General features: G+C 40.3%; 1 protein-coding gene across 4 annotated transcripts in view; it reads right to left on the reverse strand.

Moving 5' to 3' along the window:
• LOC309707008 (receptor-type tyrosine-protein phosphatase gamma-like) overlaps positions 1 to 18,094 on the reverse strand; it is a 410,561-nt gene that overhangs the window by 40,197 nt on the left and 352,270 nt on the right. Inside the window, exons 13-14 of one of the 4 annotated variants that reach the window (XR_014276854.1) lie at positions 16,912 to 17,049; positions 14,373 to 15,714 (exon numbers count right to left, since the gene is read on the reverse strand). Coding sequence is in view for 2 of the 4 variants with exons in the window: in XM_082534088.1 (XP_082390214.1) it covers positions 4,329 to 4,363 (35 nt within the window). In the remaining 2 variants the exon portion in view is untranslated. Of the gene's footprint in view, positions 1 to 3,445; positions 4,364 to 13,840; positions 17,050 to 18,094 lie in introns of those variants that run through there. The other 3 variants (XR_014276855.1, XM_082534088.1, XM_082534089.1) reach the window with 3 other exon arrangements.

The raw sequence follows: 18,094 nt of genomic DNA on the forward strand, positions 1-18,094 counted from the left end.
ATAGCACAACTTCAGATTTTTTATTTCTATATGATGAACTCTACATTCTTAAGTGATAAGAACAAGTAATCTGATGTCCTGTGATCATTATGACGCTATAATTTGAGATACAATAAATAAAATAAGCTTTTGTACAGAGTATCGGTATCGGATCAGTATCGTCGATACCACCCTGAATATTACTTGGTATCGGATCGGAAAGGAAATCAGTGGTATCACACATCACTAGCCATAACTGTTCCAATGCATGAGTACTGTCACAGAGAATAAAGGTAGGAACACAAGATCAAAACTGCATTGTAGTTAGGAAAGTGTAAATGAATGTTAGAATGTGAAATGCGTGCTAGCACAAGCACTGCTTTCAGGTTTCCGAAAAACAAATGCAGATATGGTGACTATATGAGGATGTTTTGTTTTAAATATGTAGTATAGTATTAAATATGTTAAGCACCTAAATACTTAAAGCAGCAGTTCTTTTTTTCATAAAGGAAGTAACGTATAATAAAGAAGAACGTTGAGTATTAAAGCCTGTGTAGACTTTACGTACTGTTGAAAACCCTGTTTTGGATCAGTGAAATTATTGCATAGATCTGTTATTGAGCCCACTGCAGAGAGAACCAAAACATTCTCATCCCAAAACGTAAGATACCGATGCTATGTGACAAATCATCAGTATGTTGTCCTTTCGGAAACATGAGAACCGTTTGGAATGAATCTAGACATGGCCTGTAAAATGGCCTGTATTTGTCTAGTGCTTTTCTAGTCCCTAAGGACCCCAAAGCGCTTTACACAACCAGTCATCCACCCATTCACACACTGGTGATGGCAGCTACATTGTAGCCACAGCCACCCTGGGGCGCACTGACAGAGGCGACATGTACATTTATTTTACTTTCTCATCATGAATTGCTTTGGAAAACACTATCTAATACGACTAAGGTTAGGGTTAGGTCTGGAATACACGGCTGAAATGTCTGTTACCGCCAGGAGCGTCATTCTCTTGAATTCCATCCACAATCAGGCGCGCATCATAGTGACGTGGATGGTTACTTCTCGCGTTACTATGAAACACCTCGGGACGTGACAAATCATTGGTATGCTACGCGTTGGGAATGAGAATGGGCTTAATGAACTGCAGATCAGTCTGGTTCAAACTACAGGGTGGGCCATTAATATGGCTAAACTGTAATAAAATGGGAATGGTTGGTGATACTAAAGTCCTGTTTGTGGCACATTAGTATATGTGAGGGGGCAAACTCCTCAAGATGGGTGGTGACCATGGTGGCCATTTAGAAGTCGGCCATCTTGGATACAACTTTTGTTTTTTCAATAGGAAGAGGGCCATGTGACACATCAGACTTATTGGTAATGTCACAAGAAAAACAATGGTGTGCTTGGTTTCAACGTAACTTTATTCTTTCATGAGTTATTTACAAGTTTCTGACCACTTATAAAATGTGTTCAATGTGCTGCCCATTGTGTTGGATTGTCAATGCAACCCTCTTCTCCCACTCTTCACACACTGATAGCAACACCGCAGGAGAAATGCCAGCACAGCCATCCAGTATCTGTAGTTTCAGGTGCTGCACATCTCGTATCTTCACACAAAGATAAAAGTCTAAGATAAGATAACTCTTTATTGTCATTGCACAGTCATACATAGTACAGTACTACAATGAAATTGGAAAACTGTCCTACGTCGGCACTACATATAACACAACACGACACGATATGACACATCACAACGCAACAAACAACACAACACAGTATACTAACTTAGTATAAAAAAGAAGAAGAATAAGTGTATGTGGGTCAGATCGGGAGACCTTGGGGGCCGTTCAACTGGCCCACGACGACCAATCCACTTTCCAGGAAACTGTTCATCTAGGATGCTCGGACCTGGCACCCATAATGTGGTGGTGCACCATCTTGCTGGAAAAACTCAGGGAACGTGCCAGCTTCAGTGCATAAAGAGGGAAACACATCATCATGTAGCAATTTCAAATATCCAGTGGCCTTGAGGTTTCCATTGATGAAGAATGGACCCACTATCGTTGTTCCCCATATACCACACCAAACCATCACTTTTGTTGTTCCAACAGTCTTGGAGGGATCCATCCAATGTGGGTTAGTGTCAGACCAGTAGCGGTGGTTTTGTTTGTTAACTTCACCATTCACATAAAAGTTTGCCTCATCACTGAACAAAATCTTCTGCGTGAACTGAGGGTCCTGTTCTGATTTTTGTTTTGCCCATTCTGCAAATTCTGTGGCCGATCTGGGTCATCCTCGTTGAGATGCTGCAGTAGCTGGAGTTTGTAAGGGTGCCATTTCTGAGTAGCTAATATCACGAAACTTAGCAAGCAGTTTGCTAACTGTAGCATGGGAGATGGGTGGTCTCGTACGTGTCTTGCATTGAAATCTGCTGCAATGACCCGGTTACTGTGTTCACCAGATATCAACACAATTTCGCTCCTCACATGTTAACCTCTTCGACATGTCAATGGCTGTGAACAAAGAGAAACTTGTAAATAACTCATGAAAGAATAAAGAATAAAGTTGCGTTGAAACCAAGCACACCATAGACAAGGCAATTGTCTATGGTGTGAAGATACAAGATGTGCAGCACCTGAAACTACGGCCTATGCTGGCATTTCTCCTGCGGTGTTGCTATCAGTGTGTGAAGAGTGGGAGAAGAGGGTTGCATTGACAATCCGACACAACGGGCAGCACATTGAACACATTTTATAAGTGGTCAGAAACTTGTAAATAACTCATGAAAGAATAAAGTTATGTTGAAACCAAGCACACCATTGTTTTTCTTGTGACATTACCAATAAGTTTGATGTGTCACATGGCCCTCTTCCTATTGAAAAAACAAAAGTTGTATCCAAGATGGCCGACTTCTAAATGGTCACCATGGTCACCACCCATCTTGAGGAGTTTGCCCACTCACATATACTAATGTGCCACAAACAGGACTTTAATATCACCAACCATCACCAGCCATATAAATGGCCCACCCTGTACATCAGGTGCTTGTGAGCTCTACCTGTTTGTGTTCTTAACTGATGCTTGGCTGTCAGGATGAAAACAAAAATCCTTTTCAAAGGAATATCATGTGTTTGTGGTCAATATTTGTGTGAATCTCTCTCTACATATATGTGTGTGTGAGTGTGTGTGTGTGTGTGTGTGTGTGTGTGTGTGTGTGTGTGTGTGTGTGTGTGTGAGAGAGAGAGAGAGAGAGAGAGAGAGAGAGAGAGAGTGCAGATGACATAGCAGCATACAAGAATATAGAGGACTAAAGAAGTCCACCTTCGTTTGGCTGAATCAGCTGTGAGTAGCAGAATAGTAATCTATAGGACATGATGGAAATCAGTCTGATTCAGGAGGCCACAAAGGACGTGTACAAAAATCACAAAGTTATTATGATAAGGATATATTTATATATGTATACATACGGTACTCCCATATATTAAAAAGCATATTATGAATTATACAAAGAATTAACCATAAAAGTTCACAGTAGCAGTGGTTACACCACATAGGTATCCTAATTTGGATGTGAATAATGGTGTAACAACAAAACAATGGAAACAATAAATAAATCAGTTTAAATAAATACTTGTTCATGGTCATCCTTCCATGAGCTTCTTCCCATTAATCTTGTGATTAATGAATAGTAACATGATGTGTGAGCATGGTGTAGGACGTCATGATGAGCAGAAGTCAGACATCTTGTTATAGAGACAGAAAACTTGTGATGTCCTTCACAGAAGCGGTTGGCTTAACAAGTCAAAGCCCTGAAATGTCTCCATAAAAAAAGTCTGATTGAGGAAAATCCAAGTGAGTCTGCTTTAGTATATGTAGGCTGTAACACTACACTGAATAGTGCAAACAAGAAAAGACAAAAAGTGTTTCTCGCTGCCCACTGACACTGTTGTGAAACTTAAAAACAGGTGTAAACCCTTCAGTAGGAGAACAATAAGACATAAATTGGTGAAAAAAAATAAATATCAAAACTTTATATCTGTGTAAAAAAGTAATCAGGTTATTAATTTTAACCAAGAGTCTGGCGAAAAAGGCATTGGAAAGTCCTGTCCACGATAGTTCCTTGACGTTTTTCAAAGATAAGTGCTTCTTTTATGGGCTCAGGAACAACACAGGTGTTTTGGATCCACGGGACAGGCTCTTCAGCAGAGCTCCTTGTTCTGAAGAGCCTGTTTCAGACCAACAGCTCCATACTCTCGGACCGGTCTGACACAGTCAGTATTGTCTCATTAAAATCTCTGGCCAGAAGACCCAAACCATTCACGTTGACGCTGATGGGCCTAAGTAGAGTCCTGTATAGGAACTGGTACTGGTCCTGGGAAGGAAATGGACAGACAAGAAAAAAAGGGAAGACAGCAATATTAATAATGTACCAAAATAATTTTGCTGCACTAGGCATATAAAGAAAAACGAAGTTGAAAATATGACAATACTTGTGATACATGTGTATTCCTTAAACTAGATAAGAAATACATACGTTGGCCAAAACATTGTGTTCTCTGTTGTGGTGCAACTTTATATACAGATCTGGGATAAATTCGACAGTAAGTGCAGTTATTTCTCATAGTCAGTATATTGGACACAGGAGAATTCAGCTGGCTTCTCTCATCCATGTTAGGGGAGTCTATAGACTTTGGTTCTATGTAGAATTGAAGAAGCCATGCTGGTTTAAAGTTGCAGTGTGTAAAATCTCAGATGTCATCAGATTGCACTTTGCAGTCAACTGAATTCTGTTTTATTCCCCTTGTATATTCAAATTAAAGCAGACGCTGTAGGACAAAAACTGTGTTCACTGCTCATCTGTACCAAGTATGGTACAGTGTGCTGTTTACCTTAGCTATCAATGTGTTCACATCTATTTACTTTGGATGAGGCTGAAGATATCCTTAACTTTTCTGTCGGTAAGCACGGGTGTCTTCATCAGTCCTGCTAGCTGTTGTTACCAAAACCTTCTTTGAAGCAGATCTAACATTGTTACACTGGGAAACATAGCAAAAAAAAGCATTGCATGTCTAATCTGCTAACAATGGGACTCCATCTTAGATGATAACACAGGTATGCTCCTTCATTTCTTGAGACTCTTAAAGGTTTAGACACAAATTAAAAATTTCTTCCATTGGAGAAAAAGCGATTAGGTCAAACAGTGATTCACATCTTCGCGAATGTATTCAAGATGGCGAGGCAACATGGAGTCTTCCACAAACCAGCACTTACGCTTATGTATTTTTAATATAGTAATTGTAAGTTTATGAGATTGCATCAGTCAGTGATTTTCAGTAATCAGCCATAAACGCATACCAATCAGTGTTTTTTATTTATTTATTAGATTTCTATTTAATAAACTCAAAAAGTATATAACTATACAGTGGGAAAATAATTATTTGATAACTTGCTGACATTTTGTTTGTTACGTAAGCCCCTTTTCCACTAGTACCTACTCGCTGCAGTTTGCCATGTTTTCAGGGTTTTCTATTAGGTTATAGTACCTGGTACCAGGTAATAAAATAGTGCCAGCTCGGCTGGGATTCCAAAACAATCTGAGCAGGTGCTAAAATGTGGTGTCATTAGTCTGCATGCAACCGATTGGCTGTTCAGCCACCTGTTCTAAAATAAATTAATTGTGACGTATCACATCCTTTGAAAGCTGAGTTCAATTTCTCTAGCCACACCCAGGCCTGATTATTACCACACATTTTCCCAATCAAGAAATCACTTAAATACGATCTGGCTGACTAAGTAGAGTAGACCAAAAGATCCTTAAAAGCATCATGCAACATCATGCTGCGAACCAAGGAAATTCAGGAACAAATGACAAACAAAGTAAATCTGAGATCTCAGTCTGGAAAAGGCCAAAGCCATTTCTAAAGCTGTGGGACTCCAGCAAACCACAGTGAGAGCTAGTGGTGTACCTTTCCAGACTTGGCCGGCCAACCAAAATTAACTCAAGACCTAGAAATAACTCATCCAAGAGGTCACAAAAGACCCCAGATCAACATCCAAAGAACTCCGGGCGCACCATCTGTAGCCAGGCTGACAGCGCGGGACCAGTCCACTCCGACCCTGTCCAGCGCGCCGACGAGTGGGGTGAAAATATCAGCTGCAGTCGTTGTATCTGTTATCGGTACCAACTCCACGAACTCCTCGGTGACGGTCAATGTGTCATCAACTCCGCGGATGAAAATTGCCAGTTGTGCAACATCTGTAATGTCCGTGCCTTCATCAATTGCAACTGAAAACACAATAAATGACTATTTTTTGCTTCAACCGTCTGTCCAAATCCACTGAAAGATCAGAAATCCTGTCGGCAACCGTGTTTCCTGTCAGGCTGATATTTGCAAAGGCCTGGCGCTTTTCAAGGCACACAATCTCCGATGCCTTCATCATACATGTTTGTACAAATTCACCCTCACTAAATGGTTTGGAAGCTAGTGCAATTTCGTTAGCAACGAGGTAGCTAGCTTTCACTGCAGTGTCACTGATGTCTGCTGCTGTTTCTTCAGACCCGCCAACAGTTCATTCACCTTCACTCTTCTCTGCTGTCCTTGAAAGTTGTCATATTTGTCGGCATGAAGACTCACATAGTGGCGACGGAGGTTATATTCTTTCAGCACTGCAACATGCTGGGAACACACCAAACTTACAGCTTTCACTTCCGTGAATAAATAGGAGGATGACCATTTTTCTTGGAACACTCTGCACTCTGCATCCACTTTTCTCTTTTTTGACAGAGACATATTGGGGCAATGAGGGTGCCAAAGCACATCAGGTTTAAATTTCACAGGCAAAACAAAGTAGCTCACAATTGCTATTGCGCCATCCAATGGACACAATTGGAAAAGCACTTTCTTTATTGAAAAATTGCTGCTCATTTTTATACTTTACAAAATCATCTCACGGGCCAGATTAAACCCGCTTGCGGGCCTGATCTGGCCCGCTGGCCGTACGTTTGACACCCCTGAGCTAGACCATCATTTATTTTTCATGTAGAGGAGGTGGCTGAGGATTGCTCCATTCCATAATCAATATCCACATGCCAGTCTTGTCAATGCTTTCACTAAGGGTGAAGGCATATGTAGAATAGCAGTGGGGACAGAGCATGGTAAATCCCACACTTGATGCAATTTGCTGTAAGTTGGCCTCTAGTGTTGGTCAGACTTCTGATAAAGACTCTTAGAGTCCTGTTAATCTTGTGGAGTTGTAGACATTCCAGGATCCACGTGTGGCATTGAGTCATAGGCCTTCTTGTAGGTAGTGCACAGGTTGGTCAGTCTGGTCTTACTGTCATGGGCGACTGCTCTATCTGTATCTGTGCTTTGTCCTCCTGTTATTCCTGCCAGTTCCTTTCTGTGCCCTACTTACAGTACATATTTAACCATGTACCTGTTCATCTTAGCCACTATGATGGCTTTTCAATTGATAACCGCATTTCACTTGTTCATTCTTATATGCAGCAGTTTCTACTTGTCTCCGTTGTTGTTAAAAGCACAATGGGACCGGTCCCCTATGGGGATCCTGAACACACACACACACAAACGTGTGTGTGTGTGTGTGTGCGTGTGTGTGTGTGTGTGTATACTGAGGTAAAAACAGGATTTAAGGCTATTGTTCTGCTGAGGGTATGGGAAGACACCATCACATCAACGAGCCATCTACTGTAGAATCCTGGATGCGAACCTCCAACAGCTAGAAGACAGAAGATAGGTTGTGGATAGGTCTTTAAGCATCACACTGAGAACAAAAAAGTACATTAAGGTCACGGATTGGCCTCATCAGTCTCCAGACCTTAATCATGTACACTCTAAAAAGGAATTCAGAGGCTTAGTAACTATCACTATAAATATAAGTTAGATGAGCCTAATAAAATCTATGAATATCATTTTAGTAATTATTTGAGTTTGATGAGTTGAAATAAATGTCTAAAATGTTAACATATGTGTTTGTGTTAAATTAAGGTATTTATTTACATTTATCTCAGACAATAAATTTAGTATCTGGTTTACAGAATACCTTCTTTGCATGTACTTAATATTTTTGTTTAAAATTGAATCAAAACATTTGAGAAATACGTATCTATACTCATCAGTATCTTGTACTAAAATCATTAATTATTCAAATCAGTATTATTTATTGTCAGCAACTACAACTGAAAAGTGTAAGTAAAACACGATAACGTAGAGTAATTGAGTACCATGAGCCTTTTCCATTGTTTCGTTCGTTTTGTTTTTTAAATATTCTGAGCTTTTGTGTTTGCTGTCCTGGTTTGACATCTATCCTTCAAGTATGTGAGGCTTTGAGCTAAAAGGGAAAAGGCTCTTGTCTTTTTAGTGCTTGTTTATTTCGAGTTATTTCCATGTTTATGAAAATTAAATTTCGTTTGGAAAAATGTTAACGTGGTCATTTTTCATACATGTATTATGAAACACACAACTACATATTAGTTTGTTTGGTTTTTCAGACTTAGACTACCAGTGAAATACAATAATTGGCTCAAGAGTTGGCAGTTCGTCTTGTAATCGGAAGGTTGCCAGTTGGAGCCCCGGCACCGACAGTCTCGGTCACCTACTGGTTGCCTACTGCCTACTGGTGGTGGTCAGAGGGCCCCAGGGCAGCTGTGGCTACAATGTAGCATGTCGTCAACAATGTGTGTGTGAATGACTAAATGATTCACACACACTTTCAGGATGACTGGATGTAGTGTAAAGCGCTTTGGGGTCCATAGGGACAAAGTAAAGCGCTATACAAATGCAGGCCATTTAACATATTTAATATTAAGTACAATTTTGATTACGTTCAGTTTACAATATTAAGTAAATGGAACAAAATTTTGGATCAACTGACCATCTATATTCAGTTCCATTGACCAAGCATGTCAGTGTTATTTACTCAATTTTTTCATGTTTGTGTAACAACTACAATTATTGATTTCAACTTAATATGTTTAAGCTTTAGTTATTCAATTGATCAAGTATATTGAACAGATTTGACTAGTTTCCAACCTACTCAATATTTTTAAGTGTAAAAGTGTTGCCTCAAAATTTTTAAGTAAATGCCAGTTTCAGTTTTTAAAGTGTAGTAAATATGAGAAGGAAGCTGTTGCTTTGAGTTGCTGGTTGACAGTAATTTATTTTCCATAAAAATTAGAAATGGTTCATGTCAATATAAATGAGCATACTTAGAAATGGGATCAAATATCCCCCGCTGTATCTTTAAAAAACTGAGCCGCAGATCGCTTTACTCAAATGACTGGTTCTGAAAATCTTAGAAAATTATTTGGAGGTGCCCTCACCATTAATCAGTGCATGAGGATATTTTGGAAATCTGACCCAAGGGAGCTTGAAATGGAAATGTACCTTTATGAAAAGTATGTAGCAGATAAACAGCATGCAAATTACATGCTCTGATTTTTTGGGCACATTTTGTAAATCTCTCAGATTACACCTTTTAGACACACAATGTCTTTAAAGACTTCTGGCCTCATAAGGTTGATCATCTTGGGCACTTGATAGACCTTGATGGCGCCGTTGTAAGGCAGACAGGGTTGTAAGGGCACACAGCGTACCAGCTGACAATGTTCACACATATACACACACATACAGTCATAGTTCTTGTTTAGTACTTTGTACAATATTATGAAAATGGCCAAAAAAGTCTAATAAGTAACAATTTCTCTTCCACTGGTCCGTCCCCTAAAAAGCAGCACTATCAAAAACTTTTAATCGCAGAAACCTTTTTCAAGGGACCAAAAAGGCCTTTGAGATTATTACTGAGTGCACAGATTCCACTGTATCCTGCAAAACCATGAAAAAATTTAAAAGAATAATTACATTTTTTTAAAAAATCACAAAATAAAACAAACAAACAAACAAACAACAAAAAAACTACAAACACGTGACCAATCAGAATTGTCTGAAACTGAAAGTGTCTCCACAGGAAAGTTCATGAACTAGTACCATTACTGCTGCAAGGAACCTTTTAGCTGTACTGTCAAATATGTCAGTGTAGTAATAAGCATAAGGATGTCATGTTTAACCTGAATGTCACAAACATTAATGATCAAGTCAAAATGAGATGTATTTTGTGTGCAGACTGATTTTGTTTGTTTCATTGTTTTACTTCAATGTTTCAACACAGGAAATGAAAATGAGCAGAGTAGACAACAAAGCCACAATAGCTACATGTTGTGTGATCCAGCCACTTTGTCACTTTTTTGTGGTTGAGATAATGTAGTGCTTTTAAATATAGCTGCTCTTTATATGTTCACTGAAACACATCCAACAATATAAATGGCCAGTGTGCTCTACAGGCTTTCTTTGAATTAGCTGGCCTTACAGAGCCTTAACCAGTTTGAGATAATTACTTTTTCTCTTAATGACGCACTGTGCATGTACAACAGAGTTTTTCAAAAAAGAGCTTAATAATGGATTTCCTCAAAATTAATAATAATAATGGATTGGATTTATATAGCGCTTTTCAAGGCACCCAAAGCGCTTTACAATACCACTATTCATTCACTCTCACATTCATACACTGGTGGAGGCAAGCTACAGTTGTAGCCACAGCTGCCCTGGGGCAGACTGACAGAAGCGAGGCTACCATATCGCGCCATCGGCCCCTCTGGCCAACACCAGTAGGCAGTAGGGTAAAGTGTCTTGCCCAAGGACACAACGACCAGGACAGAGAGCCCAGGGATCAAGCCGGCGACCTGCCGGTTACAGATGCGCTTCCCAACCCCCTGAGCCACGGTTGCCAGCAACCATAATCAGTTGTGTTCCAGGGGCCAGAGCAGGTGACAAGCAACACTCACGTTTGATAAAGGTCCATGAGAGTGATACAAGTGACTGTGGTGTGCTTTGGGTCTGTGTGTTAAGCTCCAAGAAAAATAAAAATCGAATCAAATTGAATTCTGTGCTGAAGAGTCCATTTGCTATTGAGTGCATTGACTTAGTTCTTGATTAGTGCCTTCTGCTTCTCAGAGAGCGTTTCAGCATCTGGAATAGTATCCTATAAAACTGCTCCACTTGCCCATTCCTTTGGGGATGGTAGAGAATAGTCCTGGATCCAGCAACTCCACAGTAGTTTTTCAGTTGTACAAACAACATGTTTTCAAATTCAACACCGTGTTTATGATGTATTCATGCTGTCATTAAGGATTTTGATTGCAGCTGTATAACCTGTTTTGGAAGTTGTAGCATACACCTGAAGTGTGTAAAACAGTGACAACAAGGATGTATTCATAACTGTCTTGCATTTGTTGTGGTGTAGGAAATCACTTGATAGAAGTCTCAGTGGTTAAGTAGTGACAATATTAGTCAGTGGTGCACTGCTGTAATGAGATGGATCTTGAGTTTTATGCAGACAGACCGTCTTTATTACATAATCATCTACTTCTCGTTGCATATGCGGCCAGTAGAACTGGTAGAACCGATAACATTCATTTCAACACCTTGATGGCCCCATTCATCATGTATCTCCTTTAGTCTTGTACTTTCGTGTTTTTCTGGTAAGACCAGCTGTTTTTGGTTGGCTGTTTCTTTGTGCAAGAAGATTCTCATCCATCTTCAATTTGTTGTCTTAGATATTACCTGTGAGTTGAAGTGCTTTAGTTCTGAACTTGATGGTTTTTCTTGTGTTAGGTTACACCAAATCAGATCACTTCTTTGTTCCTGGTTGATCTGGCTTTTTGTCAGTGGTATGATGGAAACATCTGTGGCCATGGCTGCACAGTTAACTGAGACCATGGACACGACACACTGGATTCATTCTTTCCACTGTCTGTGTAGCTGCTCCAATCACATTACATGTAATTTCCTCCATGAACCCTTTCATCGTGTCTACACCATGCTGGAAAGACTGTCTACAACCACATTTTCCTTCACATTTTAATCGTGAAGTGGAAATCTGCCAGTTCTGCTACCCATCGTCACCCTGTTGTATTCAGTTTGGTATGTAGGTAAGTCGATAATTATTGGTGTACACTGTGAAGAATGTTGCATAATAGAGGTAATTGCAGAATTTTTCTGTGATCACCCATTTGAGAGCTAGAAACTCTGAACGCAAATGGTAATTCTTCTCAACTGCAGTTAAAGTACGAGAAATGCAAGAAATTGCACAAAGCAACATTTCACGATGAATGGCTCTGAAAATTTTGGAAAGCCTATAACAGGAGGCTGAGTTAAACAGTCTATCAACTGCTCTACCACTGACTGGTGCATGTCACTACACTAAATATGTGTACTTGAAGGGACAACTACTGTTGTTTTATTTTATCTGCCACTTTAATCTTTTGTTTCGCTGGGTCTCAATGTCTGCAGGTCCACTGAGCAGGTCATACAGAGAATTGGCGATTCCATCAAAATCCTGTATTGTTTGTAATAACTGAACAGTCCCAACATTGCTCTTAATTCACCAACAGTACCTGGCTGTTTGTCTTTCAAAGCAGTCATAGCAGTGCTATCTGTGGGGTTTATCCTGCTTCCTTCTGCTGACACAATCCCGCCAAGTTACCTTGCTTCTGCTCTAAACAGATTGCACTTCCTTGCTTTTAGTTTGATTCCATTCTCCCTAACTCTTTGCAGCACTGTCGTGACATCCTACAGACTACCAGAGAGGAGTATGATGAGGTGGATTTTTCCATCGACCCTTGAGCTCAGAAGTCCTGCAGGTAGTTTTTCATCTCCTGATACAAGGGCTTTGGTACAGAGAGATAAGTCGGTGTCACTGGCTCGTTATCTTTCATGGAAGTGTTCGTTTGCAAGTTCTCAGCACATCCTATGTCGTTGTCAGACCTAAAGAATGATTGTGATTCTTCTCTTAACATCTGATTAACAACTTGATAGGTGGATCCTAGTGTTCAATGGTAGATGTGCCTGGGCATAATGGACTGATGCAGTAGGTATCCAGTCAGTTTTCAATATATTAGCAGGATATATTGATCCAACAGACCGCAAAGTTTCCATAACATTCCTATTTGGCACTACGATGTCATGGTTCGTGGGATTTTGTAAACAATATTTGGTGTCATACTAGCCTTTACTGATAAAAGGGTATCGCAGAACTTCCTTCAGTCCTTCAGGCCACTGTGGGTTCTCATGAATGGTAAATGGACTGATTCTTATATAGCGCTTTTCTACTCTCCCTACTCTCATGAGTCTTGAAGATCAGAATGCTATCTTGTTTGAAAGGTGCTTGGTGCGTTGAAACCTGCACAAAATGCTCACATCTCCCACACTTGAAGCAGTGCTGACAATATTCGTAACATTCTTTCACACATGAAAAGCATCTAGAGTGGTGGCATGGTGCTGGAAAATATTTCTGTGGTGCAAATCTTTGTTGAAACTGTGCTGTTCCCCTCACATGCTAATAATAAAACAGCATGAATTTTCTTTCGCCTTAATGGGGAAAAGCAGTTGGGTTGCAGGCACTGTTCCCTCTAAGCTGAGCGTGTGAGCAATCGTGCACTGCTGACACAGTCTCCGTGAACAGAAAATCAGTGAAATAAAATAAATACATGTATTTACTTTCATTCCAATTCAGGCTGGATTTTTTTTGTGTGTGCAGCGCAGATTTTCTGTGTGGGGAGACCATGTCAGCAGTGTGCGATTGCTCACGCGCTGAGCTTAGGTGTTGTCTTTAGAATGGCTTCTCTGATTTTGGAAACTTAGAATAGAATTAGAATAGAATAGAATTAAACTTTATTGTCATTGCACATGTCACAGGTACAGGGCAACAAAATGCAGTTTGCATCCATCCAGAAGTGCTTTAGCCACGATATAGATATATTACACATATATTAGCAATAATATAGATATGCAAGTATATTACAGAATGGGTCTATTATGGTATGTTATAATGTACACGGTATGAAGTATGTTATGAATATTCTATAAGTATAAGTATGTACAGGCTGTAGTGAGTACAAGCTATGTACAGGATATGAACAGGATATAAATATGAAAAACTATACAGAAATCTGAGATATACAGCTATACAGAAATGTGAACTATGCAAGTTATAAACAGTTGTAGGATTAAAAATTATCGTATGTACAGAATGATTATTTACACAGAACTATACAGTAGTGCAGTTAAGATAAGTGAGATATGTGGATAATTTCTACAGTGGTTACATAAAGTGCTGGTGGTTGTGAGTGGTGGTTCAGCCCATTTTGTTATTGTGTGTATGAGGGTACAGTTGTCCATTGTGTGTGTGTGTGTGTGGGTGGTTGTGGGTGTGTGTATGTTCAGTCCATGAGTTTAACGTGGGTCAGATGTCAGGAGGCAGAGTTCAGGAGTCTGACAGCTGTGGGGAAGAAGCTGTTCCGGTACCTGGTGGTCTTAGTCCGGAGGCTCCTGTAGCGCCTCCCAGAGGGCAGGAGGGTGAAGAGTCCATGTGATGGGTGACTGGGGTCTTTGATGATTTTCCCAGCCCTTTTCAGACACCGCTTCCTGTAGATGTCCTTTATGGCAGGAAGTGGTGCTCCGGCGACCCTCTGCAACGCCGTCCGGTCCGAGGCAGAGCAGTTCCCGTACCAGACTGTTATACAGTTGGTCAGGATGCTCTCGATGGTGCAACGATAGAAGTTCACCAGGATGTCTGAGGACAGGTGGTTCTTCCTCAGAGTCCTCAAGAAGAAGAGGCGCTGGTGAGCCTTCTTGACCAGCTTGGATCAGTTGGTCGTCCAGGTGAGATCCTCGGAGATGTGGACTCCCAGGAACTTGAAGCTGCTCACACGCTCCACAGCCGTCCCCTTAATGTGGATGGGTGGATGTGGGTCAGCATTCCTCCTGTAGTCCACGATGAGCTCCTTGGTCTTCTCGGTGTTAAGCAGCAGGTTGTTTGTGTCGCACCACTCAGCCAGACGATCCACCTCCTCCCTGTAGGCGGCCTCATCGTTGTCACTGATGAGGCCAATCACCGTGGTGTCATCTGCCCTCAACTCTTTCAGGAGTACCATGTCAGCGCACATTTCTTTTATTTGCTCTTTCTTTGACCGTGTTTCTCTTTTCCACTGGAGAATCACTGGTCTAGACAGTATTTACAGTAGGTACTCATGATGGAGCTGCATGTTTCTTTTCATCCTGTCTCTCCTTTCCATTCTCAACTGCAATATTCACCTTCTCTGACAACAGCTCATTTGAAGTATTTGTTTGTCAGGACAGTATGCATGAAAAGACTCTGGACTAGTGCTGGATCATATTTTAGACTTGATTTAACTTCCTGAGAAGCAAACAGGATTTTCTGCCTCAATTCTGTTGTCTTGATCAAGAAATTTTAGGGAGTCTCTTTACTATTCTAACTCTAAGAGGAGAGTTGTTTGTATAACTCTGTGGCACTTTTCTCACAGTTTCAAAGGTCACTGTTGGTAGAACACTACACCGCCATGGTCTCATATCATGCATTGCATGGAAGGTTCCCCTGCTCAGGTCATCACATGTCCAGGCCCGTCTGAAGTTTGCCAGTGACCATCCGGATGATCCAGAGGAGGCGTGGGAGAAAGTCATGTGGTCAGACGGGACCAAAATAGAACTTGCTGGTTTAAACTTAATTCGTTGTGTTTTGAGGAGAAAGAAGGAGGAGTTGTATCCCAAGAACACTATCCTTACTGTGAAGCATGGGGGTGGAAACATCATACTTTGGGGGTACTTTTCTTTGAAGGAGACAGGACCACTGCACTGTATTAAGGAGAGGATGAATGAGGCCATGTATTGTGAGATTTTGAGCAACAATCTTCCCTCAGTCAGAGCATTGAAGATGGGTTGTGGTTGGGTCTTCCAACATGACAATGACCCGAAGCACACAGCCAGGATAACCAAGGAGTGGCTCCGTAAGATGCATATCCAGGTTCTGGAGTGGCCTAGCCAGTCTACAAACCTAAATCCAATAGAAAATCTTTGGAGGGAGCTGAAACTCTGTGTTGCTCAGGGACAGCCCCGAAACCTGACAGATCTAGAGGAGATCTTTATGGAGAAGTGGGCCAAAATCCCTCCTGCAGTGTGTCCACACCTGGTCAAGAACTACATGAAACATTGACCTCTGTAATTGTAAACAAAGGTTTCTGTACCAAATACTAACATTGGCTTTTCTCAGGTGTTCAAATACTTATGTGCAACAGTGCTATACAAATAAATTCTTTAAAAATCATACAATGTGATTTCCTGAATTGTTTTTAAAATGCCGTCTCTCACAGTGGGAATACAATGTGAATTTTAGGCTTCTCCATAATTTGTAAAAGGGAGAACTTGCAAAATCGCAGGGTGTTCAAATACTTATGTTCCTCACTGTAACTCCTTAACTGCAGGTCTGGTACTGAGCCCATTTTCAATTTGCCTTTCAAGACTGGAAAATGTGAACCTGTCTTTTTGCTCAGGCTCTACTATTTGGCCTCATTTATTATAATTGTTGTGCTACATAGAGCCGTTCGGTGGTGTTGGAACAATACCTTAAGCTGGGGATTCATGCCATTCTTCATTAAGCAATGCATTTTGTCCTCTTTTTCGTGTAGAAGCAGTCTTAATTTCTCTACTGCCCTCTCCATTTGTATATTGCTTATATGTCCTTCTGGACATCAAGAAGGTGTGACATATCTTCATGCGGTTGAAGCTCTGCATGTTCAAGTTGCTTTAAATGTGAGACTAACTGACTGTGTATTTTATTAATCACATAGTTTTTTTTCCTGAGATTTGAAGTATATCACATAATTTAATCAGCTGCTCTTCCGTCAGTTGATACAGTGTTTCTTTCATTTTCAGCTGTAGCTTCTCTACTTCAGACTCCAGAGGAGTTAGCACAGGCAATGAAATGAGTGTTTATTAGACTTGAAAGATTTTTGCTGCCTCCTAGTGATTACTGTTTACTTCAGGATACAAACGCCAATGTCAGTCTAGTAACATCTCTGCTGCTTTGCAGTGCTCCTTTCTGATGCCTGGGTCATCTGGCTTTTTCTTACAGCTCAGGCGTGGTCCTCAAGGCAAATATCCTAGTGGTGCTTCCAAATGTTGTGCCCTTAAACAGGGGAAATAGTAAGGGGCAATGAATGAGACACTGACAGCAGCTCTTGCCTTCACCTGACTGTATTGAGTATCAGCTACAAAAGATACAACCAAATCCACATTTTCTCTGCATGGATACATCAGTCTCAGGACCATAGTTTCCAAACTAAGTTATTCTTCTTTGCTGTTTCAACATTCAACAAGTGTCTTCTTAACACACATATTTTACCTGACACATTCAATGACTTTCCACAGTAATGAAATAATACTTTGAGTATGTATGGCTCTCATGGTTAACTAAAATACAAATCATGGCAGAATAATCATCATACAATATGGCAGGATGATAGCTAAAGCTAGCTTACACAGCAACAGAGTTAACCTACATTTTACTCCTTCTCACATCTGTCATTTGTCTAATCTCTACATTGTTATGTGTAACATTGTTTCTCCACTTTCACTGTGGTACTAACTTTCACTGACCATTAGAACAAGTGGACTGAAAGCTGTGCAGTAAAAAGTATGCAGTGCATTTATATTACATTATTACAACAGTATTACATATTTATTCATGTAACTCAGTATTTTCTCAGCATGTTCTTTTTTTGACTCTTGTATAATGTTAAATGTTTGTCATTTAAATGTCCTTCTAAAAAGTCAAAGTCTGTTTCGCTTCTTCCCTTCAGCCAGTTGTCCCAGATAACTGGATTTTTAATAACTTACTACAGTTAAACCAGGACGAAACACAACTATTAGGGCTAAAGCTAAAGGTCAGAAATTTCTTATAAATTGTTTCTGGAGAGTGTTACAAATTGTTACTTCAGCATTATCAGTGATGCTGACCTCACTTTCCAGGACCATATCTACAATATATAGAACAGTTTTTATCTAAGAAAATTGGAAATGTTAGCACCTTTACCAAAGAAATCTCCCCATGTTGTCATTTGGCCGTACTACTGTCCTGGGTTTTAGTTAAAAATAAAATATCATGAGATTATACCTATGCTCAGATGATTACTGCTTTAGCCTTCAAAAAGACATATGAAGCAGGTCATGCT

This window comes from Aulonocara stuartgranti (genome assembly GCF_965226115.1).
Source record: "Aulonocara stuartgranti genome assembly, chromosome: 5".
Classification (NCBI taxonomy): Eukaryota; Metazoa; Chordata; class Actinopteri; order Cichliformes; family Cichlidae; genus Aulonocara; species Aulonocara stuartgranti.